The following is a 17,711-nucleotide window of genomic DNA, read 5'->3' on the forward strand; positions in this document are numbered from 1 at the left end:
GTTGAAGATTATTACCGACTGTAAAACATCTGCGAGACTCTCGAGTTTGATTTTCTCTTACGAGTTAACCCTAAAGTATTTAAACACAACTTTTAATAAGTGAAGTAATATAAGCTTTTATTGAAAGCATTAAATACATTTTAAGTTTCTGTAAATTGTACAACTGTTTTAAAAGAAACAATGGAACTACTTTCATAATGAAAAGTTAATCCTTAATTCTCTAATTAAAAGATTATATAAGTTTAGCTCGCATGGGTACATTCTGTACTCTTTCTTATTAAAAACAATCACATACTTTTATTTTTGGAAAAAAATATATTTTATGGAAAACTGAAAAAAGTAAAATTAATTTTAAAAAATTAGAAAACACATTAAAAACTTCAATCAGCATCGTGATCCTCTTCTAAAATTCATCAACCTTTATAAAATATGCAAATTAAGATTTAGACAAAAAGTTTTAAAAAGATAATGAAAGAGTTATAAAAAAATCCTAACAATTAACAAAGATTTTAAATAAAAATTATTATTTGAAAACTTGTTAAATGTCTTTTGAAAAATATGTAAGTTGTAAACATATTTTTAAATTTGTTCTAACTGTTAATTATGATTTTTATTCTGAGTCTTTGAGAATAAAAAATGAAAATACAGGTGTAGGTATATTGATAAAAATTCACATACATGTTATTAATAAAAAAAATATTGTAAATTGCTTTGCTGACATATTAATTTGAATATTGAAGTAAGTGACGCAATTCTTGCGAAGGACAAATTTTTTCAATTACTTGTAATTGAATATAATTATTATATAATTACATTGAAAAAAATACCCTGCAATTTCAACTTCTTTTCAATTACATTTCAATTACTTTACATAATACATATTATGTGTATTTAATATTAAAATATTTCCAACACAGTCACATTTTACAGTTATTTTGAATTTATTCAAAGAAGCCCTTCTGTTTTTCAAAATCTCAAACTTCTTTATAGCTCAATAAATGAATTTGATATATTGGCTTGTTTACCAAAATAATAGTTTGTTTTATAATTATAATGCACATAAAGAATTAATATAATACTAGTTTATAATGTTTATCAAAAATTTTATTCTACCCCTCATTGGTATAGACATGAAAACACTTAAATTTTTTGTTGCTTGATTATGAAAAAGAAAAGAAAATGATTTAATGTGTCATTAAGACCTGCCTTGTTACCCCTTCAACTCCCAAATGTAATTGCTATCAAAACAATCCTCCAAAGTTTTATATATTTTATATCATGCTTTTTTTAAATTCAAAGATATGACCATTAGAGGCAATTTATTAAATACTATTAAGAATGCTCTACTATTTATATACTTCAGAAAAGAAATCAATATTGAATCACTATTTTAATATTTAAACAGATCTTAATATGAAATATTTATTACATAAAACAAGTATTATTTGTCAACATTTGCAATTTGTGTTAAGCTTGCCTACCTGTAGCTGAAATAATTTGAGAGTATTTTATGGTTGATTCATAAACTCTTGAAAACTCGCTTTTAATCAAATTTCATAAAGGCAGTCAATTGATAAATGTACATGTACATTGTAGGAGGACTAGGTCTTATGTTTATGAAGCATACAAACATGACAGGCACCTGACATTATTTATTTTAAATATTCCCCGTACCTTAAATTTACATGTATTTGTTCTTCAAGATTTTTTAAAGTGAAACAAAAGTAATTGAAGTGTATTTAATTACATTCTTCAAAGTAATCGAGAGTAATTAATTACATCTGTAAAAATCATTGTAATTGCAAGTAATTGACAAAATTTTCAATGTATTTAAAAGTATTTACTTACATTTCAAAGTAATTGACCCCAACCGATATATATATATATATATATATATATATATATATATATATATATATATATATATATATATATACATATATATATATATATATATATATATATATGTATATATACATGTATGTATATATATATAAGAAATAAATAACAAGTTTAAAAACTTCTCTGGGAAATGAAGTGGGTCGGTCACGTGATCAAATCCTGTGAAGGCCGAAGGCCTTCTCAGAAGATTTGATCACGTACCGACACACTTCATTTCCCAGTGAAGTTTTTAAACTTGTTACTTATTACTTATCTATACATTTGAGACAGACAATCGAATATAAATATTGCACTAACTGTTTGTCGTAGATTTTGACAAATTACGCAAGGTGTAAATTGGCTTGAAAAGCGGTTACACTTCAAATTCATCTGGCAAAGGATTCTGTTTTGAAGGGAATATTCTGTGAAAGGCTACTTGTGATCAATTATAGTGAGCATATTTGTGTCTGGGAATTTTTGTATTCGTGAGAACCCATATTCGATGTTAATAAAAACAAGAAACACGTCCGATGTTTGATAATAAAAAGTTGGAGGAATTTCGGTAGGAAAGAGATGGATGGAGACACTTCTCCGGACCAGTTAACTTGGAATCAAGTTTAAAATTTGATCAGAAACATAAAATCTACGATTTCAATAAGGCATATTTATTATGATGTTGACACGGAGACACAGGCGACAGCTTACATTGTTAAGACAACGATCTTGGTGATGGAGGTGTGCCTACTGAACTTCCGAAGTGCAGTGTTTGTCAGATGTTTGTGGCGTAATTGCATTACATTGATATTTTGAAATATCCAACAGATTTTCAAATTTATTGTGAGTAAAGTTTAATGAAAAAAAAAGAAATATATATAGCATTCAGAGGTCTACAAGAAAAATAAGGGTAAACGTTGAGACTATGCAGCTCAGACATGAAATTTATAACACGTAGTTTTCTATTCTCTATGTAAAATTGATCAAGAACTGTATTAATTACTCGATTACATTATAAATAAAATGATTATTATTTTACTTGGGTATTTTGTACATTTTTATGCATGAAAAGCATGCTATATTGCTCAGTAGAGTCAGTCTTTTTATGAAGATATTAGTGCGCTGTGTGATTAGGTCACAAAATGACCTATGACCTTCGAAAAACTTCATACAGGTATGAAGATATTTGCTCTCTGTATGTTTATATAATAGAGAGATACCACAAATGTATATATATATATATATATATATAGATATACATATATATATATATATATATATTATGCAAGACCCTAGCTTGTTTTATTTTAAATTATTGTCAGATATACCATTTACTCATTTGAACATTTAGATTGTTTGCATGGTCAATTATGTAAATTTCTTAAAACTTGAGTATCTTGTTTACTTGTCCGTCTTCCAGTGAGGGTAGTACCTCAAAAATACAAAATCCCTATAATGAATTTAATCAACATTTAAATGTAAAAGATTAAGATAACGAACAGTGATCGATTTCAAAATATCAACAATATAAACAAACAATATATATATATTAAGATGGCAAAGAACACGGACCCCTGAAAATTCCAGAGGTGGGATCAGGTGCCCAGGAGAAGTAAGAATCTGCAGTTGACCGGTAACACCCGCCGTGAACCCTGTGTAAAGTTTAAATCTATAGTGTAGTTGTTTTGATTCGACTAGTTTACCTTTTCTTCAAATTATAGCTACAGAACTGAAGCTCTCCAAAAAAATACTGACAAAATCTATCTGTCTATCCCAAACCATCTATCCTTCTGTCTTCAACAATGCAGAAGTGAAACAAGAATTACTAGTAGATAGATTACACAATCAGTATGTACTGGTCCCCACTGACAAAGCAGGTTACAACATTGTCTTTGATCATTCTTTGAATTGTATTTTAGAAGAACCAGGATTTAATTCTGCAAGTGGTAATCCAACTTATACCCATAGCTCCCTTTCTAAGGAGGAAATTCTTCAAAACCATATGTCAGTTTGAAATATTTTTAATATTCCCAACAATCATTGACAAATGAATTTGAATTATCGTACCTATACTGGATTCCAATTAAAACTTCATAAGAATCCTTGCAAAGATAAATAGCGGATTCCAGTAAATGTTCTACCAAGCCTCTTTCTTTACTCCTAACTAAAATATTTACAGCAGTCAAGGAGAAACTTCAGGAGTACTGTACAACAGTATATTCAAGAAGTGGTGTAAATCAGATGTGGATACTTTAAAAAATCCAAGGAACTTTAAAATTTTTTTTAAAATAACAAAATTTTAACAAAATCAATAACATCAAAATGTACAACTTTTCTACACTTTATACAACCATTCCCCATGATAAATTAAAGTCCAGGGGCCTGTTTTACAAAAGAACTTACGACTAAGACCAAAAACTTCAGTTGATTGTAAAATTTTGCAGAATTAATGATTCTGTTTAAAATTTCTAGCGCAAAAATATCTTTCTACATTCCTTTTAAAAAGAATAAAACCATTTTCAATTTACAGTAAATTAGAAAGTTATAAGCAGAATAAAATTTTGGTCTTAGTCGTAAGTTCTTTTGTAAAACAGGCCCCAGGCTTTTTGACATCATAGCTGCTTTTTCAATAAAAATGGAACTCGTAACTATACTTATCTTGTCACTGGTCATTTGCAAAATTATTTTGTTAAAAAACATTCTGACTGTACACTCAAGTACTCTGAAGTTGATATTAAAAAAGATGCTTGAGTTCCTGATTGATAATATCTATGTAGTTTTTGGAGACCAGGTCTTCCAACAATCTGTTGGAATTCCCTTGGATACCTATTGCGCCCCCTTATTAGCAGACCTGTTTTGTATTCATATGAAGCAGAATTTATTCAAAAACTTCTAAATGAGAAGAACATACCTGCTGTGGCCTTCAACTCGACATTTAGATATATCGACAAAGTATTCTCAATTAACAAAAATTACTTCCTTCATTTGTCGACTCAGCTTGAAATAAAAGATATCACAGAGTCTGACACATCTGTTTCATATCTGGATATTTTACTAGAAAAACAATTTAATGGTAACCTAACAACAAAGCTTTATGATAAATGTGATGACTTCAATTTTGCAATCGTCAACTCCCATTACTTATGTAGCAATATACCTTTTCACCTGAGTTTTTGTCTCCCAGTTGATTCAACATGCAAGAGCATGCTCGTATGAACAATTTCTAAAACGAGGCAAGCAACAAGTAGATAAAATAAGGATATCAACAGTCTCATTTGAAGTCATCATTTTGCAAGTTTAATGCTTCATACAACAACCTTGTCAGCAAATACAAGTTATCATTAAGTCATATGCTGACTGACGTTTTTCATACTAATTGCTTTACCATTATTTACACACTGAATTGTCTATGGATTTTTCCCAATCATAACAAGGAGCATGCGATGGGTGTGACAGATCAGCAGAGGATGCTCACTCCTCCATGGCACCTAATCCCACTTCTGATCTTTTTGGAGATCCATGTTTGCTCTGCTCTCGATTTGTATTGCTTAAATAGACTTTGAGCTTAAATACTGTTCGTTATCTCCATATTTCTGTATGATTTCACAGATTCTTACAGGTGAAAGTCCTGCCAGGGGCAAAAGAATCTGAGTTGGTGTCTTCTGGGCCTAGGGTGGAGATAAATTACATCTTTGAAAATCACCTTTTCTACTCAAGCAGATTTAGCAGACATTAAACTGATAATAGCACACAGCTTCCACCAAAATTGCAAAATTCATGGGCCCTCAGTCCACCCAAAAATAAATTTACCAAAGAAAAATCTTACTAAGTTTCAATCATTTCCTTATGGGGTATAAATAAAGTAGAAATGAATTAATACTTCAATTATCAATAACACAATGTTACTACTCTTGATATGAAACTAAATTAATGTACATGCATGTGTTGCAATACTAACCCAAATACAGTCTGATAGAACGACAACAGGATCCGATTGTGTACCGTTATCCTTTACAATGTGGTCATAGGACTCTGATCTTACGTATGTCTCTAGATTTCTAGAAAAAAACAAAAACAAAAGATTATGGGTCAAAATGCTCATTTCAGTAACCTTTCTCTTCCTGGCAAACTTTATAGTTTTTACCCGGTAATACCAGTGTACAGATAAATTAATTAAACCCCTTTTTGTTGTCATTAAGTTAAAGTCTATGATTCCAACAGTTTTAAATTAAGAATATAGGGGTGAAGTCAAGTTTAAAAATCTAATCATACACTTGTTGAAAGAGTTTATGTACAGTTGAACTTCGGTATCTCGAACACTGATATCTCAAAGTGATTTGGAAGTCCCACCCCTTATTAGTCCTGTACCGGCGAAACCGGAGGGGACTATTATAGGTTTCCTCTGAGTCTGTCCGTCCATCTGTCTAATTGTCTGTCTGTCTGTCCCTCTGTCTGTCTGTCCCACTTGGTTTTCTGCACTTTTTTTCTAAACACTTGCAGATATTGAGCTGATTTTTGGTATGTGAGTGTATCTTGATGAGTTGCAGATCAAGTTTGCATTTCATTCCACTTCAATGACTTTTGATGGAATTACAACCTTTTCAATTTTTCAGGGTTTTCCGCATTTTTTTTTCTAAACACTTGCAGAAATTGAGCTGATTTTTGGTATGTGACTTTACCTTGATGAGTTATAGATCAAGTTTGCATTTCGTTCAGCTTCACTGATTTTTTGATGGAATTATTGCATTTTCAATTTTTAACAGGAGCCAGATTACACTTGCCGGTAGGGGACTAGTATTGCTAATGCAATACTCTCAAAATGCTTGTTCTTTCAGTATGTCACCCTGGATATCTCTAATCCTCGGATACTGAAGTTTTCCTCGGTCCCATTGAGTTTGAGATAACGAGGTCTGACTGTATTTTGTGTAAAATGTTGACCCCCTGTTGTTTAAAAGTACATAACTGTGCAGAATACTGAACTCTATAGCAGAAGTGTACATCACCCATTCTCAGCAATAAGGTGGAAAATTAATGTCTTACCCTTGTTACTCGATATCTAGTAAGAATGATTTTCAGTATGAGCAACGCATGTGAGTTAAGGCTAGGTATAGGCGTTTCTATGCAAATTAGCTAATAAAAATGCACAAGAGGTATATTTGTTATTCAGAGAAAGTGTAGTTTTATTTTTTCATGTATACTTAGTACCCACGATATGTTATAGCCAGTACACATTATGACGTCATATTATGACGTCACTGATCTTACCTCCTGGAGGTAATAAAACACATCAACAAAACAGCTTCGGTGCAAGGGATTACCCTATTTATTTTTACATAAAAATTATATAATGCTAAGAAGAATATTCTATAGATTAATAAAACTGCTGCACAAATCCTAGGCATTTTCTCATTTGATCGGAAAATGAGGAATTTATACCGGACTGTAAATTTTTACACTTATTCAACTTAAAGCTTAAAGCTTTACAAATAGAAATTATACAACTGAGCTGTTGATATTTGTGCAGCAATACCAGCAAACTTTGGAATATTTTGCTTCTAAATATACCTTGTTTCAGTTAAATAAAATAGAGCATGCCCTTGCGCCGAAGCATTTTTGTTGATATCCATTATAATCTTGTGTAGTAAAGAGCAATGACGTCATTATATGACGTCATAATGTGTACTGGCTATCTCATGTCGTTGGTACCAAGTATGTATTAGACAATAAGTTTAAACTTTTTCTGTATAATAGATATAGTCCTAATGCATTTTAATTAGATTACTTGCATATAAAAGCCTATACCTAGCCTTAACTCACCTGCGAAGTAAATATATATTAGCAAACTTGGAAAATTCTACTTGCCAATGGGTACTTCTCTGGGTATCATGAAAACAATACATGGGTGAATTAAAAAAAAATGACCAGACACATATTTATCAACCTGCACTAAACATACAGGCAATGGGAAAATTTTCTACGTCTCAGCATATGTCTTTAGATAGCATCTAAATACCTGCCAAATATCTCATTGATATCTCAATTCACAAAAAAGTTATGCCCAAAAATGATGCTAAAAATGTCAGGAGTGCAATACCTTTGTGTGACATTTTCAAAATTCAATATTTTTTGAAGATCTGTGATATAAATAATAATGGGTTATGCTGGAAATAAAGACTTTCCTGATAATATTGAAAGTATTGAGCTTTAAATGTAGACTGTAGCAACTTTTATTTCACTAAGTTATGGTCATGGCTGATGCTGGAAAAAATGTTATACCATATCAGGAGTCCAACACAAAAAATGTAGTGTTGCCAAAAAACATTGATTTAAAATTTTTTTACGACAACCGGGTCAAGAAAGAATTTCAAAGTGTAAAACAATAACTGATATACAATTTAAAACTAAAAAATGTTATATTAATCACAAGCACCATTAATGAGAGTCAAGTATCTGTGCATGCCAAATTATGTCAGGAGTGAAACATTTGATGTTTTGCTCCCCAGCATGGAAAAACTTTTATCAGTATATGATTCTCTGATTTCTATTTTTGAAAATAAAGACACAAATAACAATTTTAACAAATAGATCTATCAATTACAGGGACTGTCCATGTTTCAGACCTATATTTCTATGGTCAGGAGTGCAACACATTTTTTTAAAGATCCAAGTTAAATGATGAAAAGACCTATGTAATGCCATCATATATATAACTGAGCTGGAATATTATATTATTGCAAATATATTTTCATTTTCAAACAAATCGAACTGGAGACAACTTGTACACACTTGTGAAAAAGATCAGAAATCTCTGATATCATTTACAGTAAAACTCGGTCATAGCCAAGTCCAGGGGACCTGTGAATTTACTTGGCTCTATCCATAATTCGTTATATCCATATAACGAATTTGTACAAGTATATATAGCGAATTCGCAATATACACGTTTTCCTTCAATTATTACTACTGAATATGTTAGGGAAATAATTATTACAAAACATACCTTGGATAACTGGGGTTTTATTATGAATTGAATTTTATATACAAATACTTAACGAAAATAAAATCAGTTCAATATATATCAAATTTTGAGATCTTTGAAAATTCGCTATAAAAGACGTAAATTTCATTATTTTTAATCTCTACGGGACTCAAAATCAGTTCACTATATCCGTAAATTTGTTATATCTGAGTTCATTATTTCCATAAATTTTTACAAACTTAAGAATTGCTAAGAATTTTGTCGGGGACCCCCAAAAACTTCGTTCTATCTGATAATTTGCTATATCTGTAAACAAGTTTTACTGTAGATATTTTCGAACAAAGCATAAGCATTATAAAACATCATTGATTGTATTTTCATCAATACATATGTAACACATCTTTCTAAAAGTATATAAATGTATAGGCCCTGTATTTTTTTTTGACTACATGTGCAGATATGCTGCAGCACTTAGTTGGCATAAGAGAATCAACTAATTACAATGATCTGCATTCAGTAAGAAATATGGATGGTCATTTAGTACGGGTGTAGCGATACAGTTTAAAGCATATCATGGTATAGCACGATACAATGGGACTGTATCACAATACATATATATTTCGCCTTTCATAACTTTCTATAATTCATGTGTCTTTGGTCCGAGAAATTCTCCATTACATGTGAAAGGATAAATTTTTTTAAAGAGGATTATTTCTACAGTTCACAAATAACATTTTGTAACATTTAATAAGCTCTGAACACAATCAAATCAGCATAAAGAAATAGAGAAAATCGCTTTTATTCAGTTAAATTAAACAGAAAAAGCATAAATTGTTTAAAAGTTATATATAGTGATAAACAGGTAGATAGTTTTTGCACCATGATAAAGTACAATTTTATTTGTGTATTGCACAGTATATCCTTGTATACACTCCTATCAATTAGCAAATGTATTGCATCAGAACTATAAAGAGCACGATTGTGTCCAATGAAATTCAAATACAGATTTTAAAATTAATCAGGATGTACTGAAGGGGGTTGAAATATCCGGAGATATTTCCTCCCGCTGGAAGAATACAGTCAGACACATACATTGTATGCATTTAATCAACTAATATGTAGTCAAGTTATTCATGAAATCTGATTTTTTCCCCTGTAAGTTGCCACTGAAACTTTGGTATACTCTTTAAAATTCATAATTTCATATCTCCCAATAAATAATAGATTTTCACTTACGAGTAACAATCATCCATTCCTTGAAGAACACAGAAATTAAATGGCAGCCAATAAACAGATAATGCCATCTGAGCCAGAGTCTTGTATATTGGGAAATGCCTGTTGTTGAGGTCCCAAATAACAAAAGTCCTATCCCGACTGGCTGTAGCAAATTTATCTGTCACATGGGGTGACCATTTAAGGGACATGACACAATCATTGTGGGCGACTGTACTGTAGAAAGGTAAAAGTTTAATGGTCGGAGTCGTCACCACCCTCAGAAGACTAGACTGTGACTTGAGATCCCATACTCTGATTGAGCCTGCAAAGAATCACAAACTTTTCTTCTTAGATACAATTTATTTTTTTACTTACATTTTCCATTGTATATATACATATACAAAGTTGGCTACAAACTGTATACAATGGTTTTTTTTAATGCACACATACTCATCGAGTCAATCAGTAAACAACAGTGAAATAATCACACAATGGTGAAATAATCACACAATAAAATAATCATACAAAAATAAAACAAGAGGCCATGGGCCACAATCCTCACCTGAGTAACTTTGGCCCTGCTGTTCATCACCAGATTTTTCCCCTTGTAATACCTATTGTGGTCCTACCCTACCCTCAGGGGTCATGATTTGAACAATTTAGAATCTACATTACCCCAGGATGTGTCCATATAAATTTCAGCTTTTCTGGCCCTGTGGTTCTTGAGGAGAAGATTTTTAAAGATTTTTTTCCTCTATTTTCAATGTAAAACTTAGGATTCCCAATTGTGGCTCCAGCAGGGGTCATGATTTGACCAATTCAGAATCTACACTACCCCAGAATGCTTCCACATAGGTTTCAGCTTTTCTGGCCCAGTGGTTCTTGAGGAGAGAACTTTTAAAGATTTTTTCCTACATATTTCAAAGTAAAACTTAGATTTCCTATTGTGGCCCCATCCTACCCCTGAGGTTCATGATTTGAACAATTTAGAATCTACACTACCCAAGGATGCTTCCACATAAGTTTCAGCTTTTCTGGCCCTGTGGTTCTTGAGGAGAAGATTTTTAAAGATTTTTATCCTCTATTTTCAATGTAAAACTTGGATTCCCAATTGTGGCTCCAGCAGGGGTCATGATTTGAACAATTTAGAATTTACACTACCCCAGAATGCTTCCACATAAGTTTCAGCTTTTCTGGCTCAGTGGTTCTTCAGGAGAAGATTTTTAAAGATTTTTCCTACATATTTCAATGTAAAACTTTGATCCCCTATTGTTGCCCCGCCCTACCCCCGGGGGTTATGATTTGAACAATTTAGAGTCTACACTACCCCTGGATACTTCCACATAAGTTTCAGCTTTTCTGGCTCAGTGGTTCTTGAGAGGATTTTTTAATGACCCCACCCTATTTTCGTCTTTTCTTGATTATCTCCCTTTGTAAGGGGGCTTGGCCCTTCAATTTAACAATTAAAACTCTGGGGCAGTGGTCGTGGTCCAAGGATGCATGGTACCAACTTCGGTTAAAATTGGCCCAGTGGTTCTTGAGAAGAAGTTGAAAATATGAAAAGTTTACAGACGGACGAACGGATGGACGGATGACGAACAATGGGTGATCAGAAAAGCTTGCTTGAGCTTTCAGCTCAGGTGAGCTTAAAATCATACAACAATGAAATAATCATACAATGAAATAATCATACAACAGTGAAATAATCATGTAATAGTGAATAAATCATACAATAGTGAATAAATCATACAATAAAATAATCAAATAACAGTAAAAAATCATACAACAGTGAAATAATCATACAACAGTGAAATAATCATACAATAAAATAATCATACAACAGTGAAATAATCATACAATAAAATAATAATACAACAGTGAAATCAATGAAATAATCATACAACAGTGAAATAATCATACAAAAGAAAATTGACTTCAGTTACTCTTTGATCAGAAAAGGTCATGCAATTGAGCCTTTGAGCCTAGAAAGAAGTTTATCACTTCAAAGACAAATAAGACAAAATCTATCATATTTTGAAGTAAATCAAATGCTTACCGTCTCCATAGCCTGCTGCCAGAAACTGACAAAACTTTTGCTGCCAGTCAATACACAAGCACGGAGCTGCCTTTTCTGTGACAAAAAGAGAGATCTGAACATAGACTGATTGTCAATTTGATCATGATGTGCTGATTAAAATAATGTTTTAAATTAAAATTTTATATAATATTGTTAAAATGATATTAACAATGACAATTTTTTTGCACATACAAACCTAGTATAAAAGATTTACCTTGTTTAAATAGAGGATAAGGAATAAGAGTGAATACTGGTTCTGGTTTAAAGACAGCCAGTTCATTGCCTAGGTTTTCTAAATTTAAACTTGCTGGTTGTGGTAAACTGTAGAGAAAACAGAAAAATTATGGTATTGTACAAATGAACAAGAGGCCCATGGGCCACATCGCTCACCTGAGTAACTTTGGCCATGTTGTTCTTTACCAGATTTCCCCCCTTTTAATATACCTATTGTGGCCCCGCCCTACCCCCGGGGGTCAAAATATGAACAATTTAGAATCTACACTACCTCAGGATGCTTCCAAATATGTCTCAGCTTTATTGTTCCAGTGGTTCTTGAAAAGAAGATTTTTAAAGATTTTTCTTTAAGTTATATATTTCAATGTAAAACTTGGATTCCCTATTGTGTCCCTCCCTACCCCCGGGGGTCAAGATTTGAACAATTTATAATCTACACTACCCCAGGATGCTTCCATATCAGTTTCAGCTTTTCTGGCCCAGTGGTTCTTGAGAAGAAGATTTTTAAAGATTTTTCTTATATATTTCAATGTAAAACTTGGACTCCCTATTATGGCCCCGCCCTACCCCCAGGGGTCATGATTTAAACAACTTAGAATCTACACTACCCCAGGATGCTTCCATATCAGTTTCAGCTTTTCTGGCCCTGTGGTTCTTGAGAAGAAGATTTGTAAAGATTTTTCTTATATATTTCAATGTAAAACTTGGATTCCCTATTGTGGCCCCGCCCTACCCCCGGGGGTCATGATTTGAACAATTTAAAATCTACATTACCCCAGGATGCTTCCATATAAGTTTCAGCTTTTCTGGCCCAGTGGTTCTTGAGAAGAAGATTATTTAAGATTTTTCTTATATATTTCAATGTAAAACTTGGATTCCCTATTGTGGCCCTGCCCTACCCCCAGGGGTCATGATTTGAAAAATTTTGAATCTACACTTCCCCAGGATGCTTCCATATCATTTTCAGCTTTTCTGGCTCTGTGGTTCTTGAGAAGAAGATTTTTAAAGATTTTTCTTATGTATTTCAATGTAAAACTTGGATTCCCTATTGTGGCCACGCCCTACCCCCGGGGGTCATGATTTTAACAATTTAAAATCTACACTATCCCAGGATGCTTCCACATAAGTTTCAGCTTTTCTGGCCCAGTGGTTCTTGAGAAGAAGATTTTTTAATGACCCCACCCTATTTTTGTCTTTTCTTGATTATCTCCCCTTGTAAGGGGACTTGGCCCTTTATTTTAACAACTTACACTCCCCTTCACCCAAGGATACTTTGTACCAAGTTTGGTTAAAATTGGCCCAGTGGTTCTTGAGAAGAAGTTGAAAATGTGAAAAGTTTACAGATGGACGGACAGACGGACGGACGACGGACAACGGGTGATCAGAAAAGCTCACTTGAGCTTTCAGCTCAGGTGAGCTAAAAAATGAATCAAAAAGATATACTTTTGTATAGTTTTCTTTCTAATTCTGGCATTGTGGTGTCCAGAGATTTTAGAGGCGGTCTCTAAATCTGTTCTGTTGATAGATTAAACTGTTCTCTCTGACTGGAAGTCCTGTTGCCCCTTGATAATGTCTGTTTACTTAAACACTTTAACGCTTCCTGTTAACATACGTCTTCCTTCTAGTATACATACATGATACAGTGGATTGAGACACATTAAATTGCTCAGCAATTTTATTTTCATGGTGCATTTGCATTAGCAAGGCAATAACCAGACCTCATAAAATTTCAGTAAGATGTGGCATCTTTTAGGGTCAAAATCTGGTAAAATTCTCACTGGATATTTTCAAAACAATCATTGGAGATTGCAAAATGGTTCAACTTATCCAAAATTCTAGCTATATGACTTTCAACCTGAAGTGCTATGGCAAACTGCTAGTGTTAACGTCAAACATGCCAGAGTCATGGTTGAGTGAATTTTTTTTACAGCATATCCATTTCTGGACATTATTTAAAGCCCAAATAAATTCAAAACTATATTAACCATTATTGTTGTAGTAGATCAATTAAAAATATATGTTTCTTTTTTCCTTTCAGTGTATTATGCATAAAAATGTATCATTGTCCTTTTCTGGATAAGAAAATACAGAAGCTCTTTGGAAAAGCAACAAATATAAAACTTTAAGGGAGAAAGCAAGAATGTTACTAAATGATTTTTAGAACTCTGACGTGTCTAGGAAGTTCAAGTGCTTAAGATATTTCACAGGCACCAAAAACATTAACAAATTGCTAATAAAAATGCTGACATTTCCTGTAAAGTGTTAATCAAATTTTCTGTGAAAAAAAAAATCTTGCTTTAATTATTGCTAATGTACAGTACATGAACAGTGCATCTTCAGTTTTTTCATGTAGCCTCATTGTGATGTCGCAACAGTGTGAGTTTGTGTATATCAATACACAATACTGTTCAAAAAATGGCACTCAAATAAATTTTATTGTTACTTTAGAACAAAAAAATATAGGTAATCAAAGATTACAGAGCTCACCTTAACAAATGTTATCTTTAAGTAAGGCAAAGTCTCACACTAAACTAATAAGCTAACTGCAATATTTATGCAATTTTGGTCTGATAGGGCTTGCAGTTATTATGGAGTTATCTAAGAACTTCATACTAGAACTCATACAGAAAAGTAAGTCAAATCCAACATCTGAAGCAAGTTTGAGAGTATTCATCCCTTGATAATTCATCCATGCAAGTTTGTAAGTGTGCATCCCTTGATGCATCATTCATGGGAGTTTGGTTCAGGTAAGCCTTTTAGTTCTTGTTAAAGGACCTGCTCCAAAAACTTTAACCTGGTCACTAATTCGCAATATGTAGGTCAAATCCCCCATCCAAAGCAATTCTGGTTGTGCATCAATAAATGTATCTTCAGTGCAAAGTTGGTTTACATAGAGCTTATAGTCTCTTTAGAATGAATCTGCTCCAAAAACTTAAGCTGGTCACTCATACAGAAAATGTTGGTCAAATTCAGCATCCAAAGCAAGTCCAGTAGTATGCATCCTTAGATATATCATCCATGCAAGTTTGGTCAACTTAGAGTAATAGCTACTTTACAATGAATTGGCTTCAAAAACTTTACCTGGTCATTCATCCACTTAAATTGTTCACATTTTTGCTACACAGTAGAGCCTAGTTTATCTGGATGCTTGTGTTCCAAAGCAAATCTTCTGGATTAATGAAGCATCCAAATTAATGAAGCAAACCTTTTATAACTGGTAGATATAAATTCAACTTTTGTTCATCTGGAAGTTGAAGCATCCAGACTATTGGTATCAAGTTAGATTATTTGTAAGAATGAATGCAAGAATGATTTCAAAAGAAATATGACCTCAAATGATATATTTGGTATACCCAATTCATCATGTTATTTTGAGAGAGAGAGAAAGAGAGAAATGCTACCTATATATGTGGACATTTCCATCTGAGAAGGCTCCCGCTAACAGCCCAAGTCTTGGTAACTGCACTGATGCCTACAAACAAATAATTTTTCTTCACTCATTTATTCATTTTTTTTTTTTTAAATTTCTGTCATGTTACTTATTGTTGAATGTCATGAAATTGTCATTCAGCTCCCAAGATAAAGTACAGTTAGGGCTGAGTCTGACCCCTTACCAGACTCGAGAACCAGAACTCTGTTAAAATGTGATAGTTTGTGATCAAGAACATTAAGTGTGATGTGACATTTTAGAAGTACATGGGAAATTCAAGAGAAAAATTAATTAATCAAAGCTTTGAAACATTTAATATGATAGAAAAAATTGCACAATTTATTTCCTTAATCAGAAATTAATACCAATCAAATCTAAAACTGTTTTGAAATACAGTCAAACCTTGTTATCTTGAACTCGATGGGACCAACAAACAAGAGGCCCAGGGGCCACATCGCTCACCTGAGCACTCTGGCTAGGAAAAAGCAGAAATCAGTTCAGTCTTGAAAAGTTTAATTAAAGTGGTTCCTGGGGGGGGGGGGGGGGGGATGGATTGATTTGAACTAACTTGAATCCTAACTAGGGATGCTTTTAAATTAATATAACAAATAATGATTGCTTATTACCTCTAAGTGTGTATGATCTTACCCAAGGTCATTTTGGCACGTTCAAGAAAAAAGTGTTAAATTTGAGTCTGGTTTGTAACATCCTTCTGTTATTTTTGGGAAAATCTCTAAATTTCAAAATTCATATTCTTTTTCCTAAATTTTATTCAATTTTTTTTAATTGATTTTTTTTTCTTTATCAAGTTCACATTCTCATCCCTTTCAATATCCCCACCCATGGATTCATATCCCACTGTGTGGTCATTGTTGTATGGTTAGTAATCTGGCTCTAACATTGCAAGTAGGTAAATCAGCGGGACCTTCAGCGACAACTCTAATAAAAATACTAAAAGGTTTAAAATTAAAAGCTTATCATACAGGTCTTTGGAAGAGGTCATCAAAACAGAGACAACATGATTTATTATTGAGGAAGTAAAATTTCAAGACTTAATTAGGTTACCTCAAATAGCAATACATAATTTATATTTTTGTCCCCCTGATTTACCTATTCGCAATGTTAGAGCTAGATTACTGACCATACAACAATGACCACACAGTGGGATATGAATCCATGGGTGGGGACATTAAAAGGGGTGAGAATGTGAACTTGATAAAGAAAAAACATAGGTAATCAAAGATTACAGAGCTCACCTCAACGAATGTTGTCTTTAAGTAAGGTAAAGTCCCACATTAAACCATATAATGTAGTAGTGTGCATCCCTAGATGCAACATTAATGCAATTGTGGTCTGATAGGGCTTGCAGTTACTTGGGAATGGACTTATCTAAAAACTTTAAACTAGTCACTCATCCAGAAAATGTAGATCAAATCCAGCATCCAAAGCAAGTTTGAAAGTGTTAATCCCTTGATGCATCATCCATGCAAGGTTGGTTCGTATAGGCCTTATAGTTTCTTGGCAATAGACCTACTCCAAAAACTTTAACCTGATCACTCATCCGGAAAATGTAGGTCAGATCCAGCATCTGAAGCAAGTCCAGTAGTGTGCATCCTTAGATGTATCATCCTTGCAGGTTTGGTCAAAATAGGACTTACATTTACTTAGAAATGAAATGGGCACCAAAAACTTTGACCTGGTCACTCATCCAGCATCCGAAGCAAGTACAATAGTGTGCATCCTTAGATGTATCATCCTTACAAAATTGGTCAACATAGGACTTATAGTTACTTGGAAATGACATCTTCTCCAAAAACTTTAAACTGGTCACTTATCTGGAAAATGTAGGCCATATCCAGCATCCGAAGCAAGTTCAGTAGTGTGCATCATTAGATGCATCA

At 32.9% G+C, this 17,711-nt stretch overlaps 1 protein-coding gene across 1 annotated transcript in view; it reads right to left on the reverse strand.

Moving 5' to 3' along the window:
• The window catches only part of LOC133191144 (general transcription factor 3C polypeptide 2-like), a 78,350-nt gene that overhangs the window by 25,445 nt on the left and 35,194 nt on the right, over positions 1-17,711 (reverse strand). Inside the window, exons 11-15 of the mRNA XM_061326853.1 lie at positions 15,782-15,852; positions 12,361-12,467; positions 12,126-12,200; positions 10,091-10,391; positions 5,834-5,933 (exon numbers count right to left, since the gene is read on the reverse strand). Of these exons, the coding sequence (XP_061182837.1) occupies positions 5,834-5,933; positions 10,091-10,391; positions 12,126-12,200; positions 12,361-12,467; positions 15,782-15,852 (654 nt within the window). The remainder of the gene's footprint in view (positions 1-5,833; positions 5,934-10,090; positions 10,392-12,125; positions 12,201-12,360; positions 12,468-15,781; positions 15,853-17,711) is intronic.

The sequence above is a fragment of the Saccostrea echinata genome, unplaced genomic scaffold (genome assembly GCF_033153115.1).
Source record: "Saccostrea echinata isolate AGI-Se365-2 ecotype Australia unplaced genomic scaffold, CSIRO_AGI_Sech_v1 ptg000023l, whole genome shotgun sequence".
Classification (NCBI taxonomy): domain Eukaryota; kingdom Metazoa; phylum Mollusca; class Bivalvia; order Ostreida; family Ostreidae; genus Saccostrea; species Saccostrea echinata.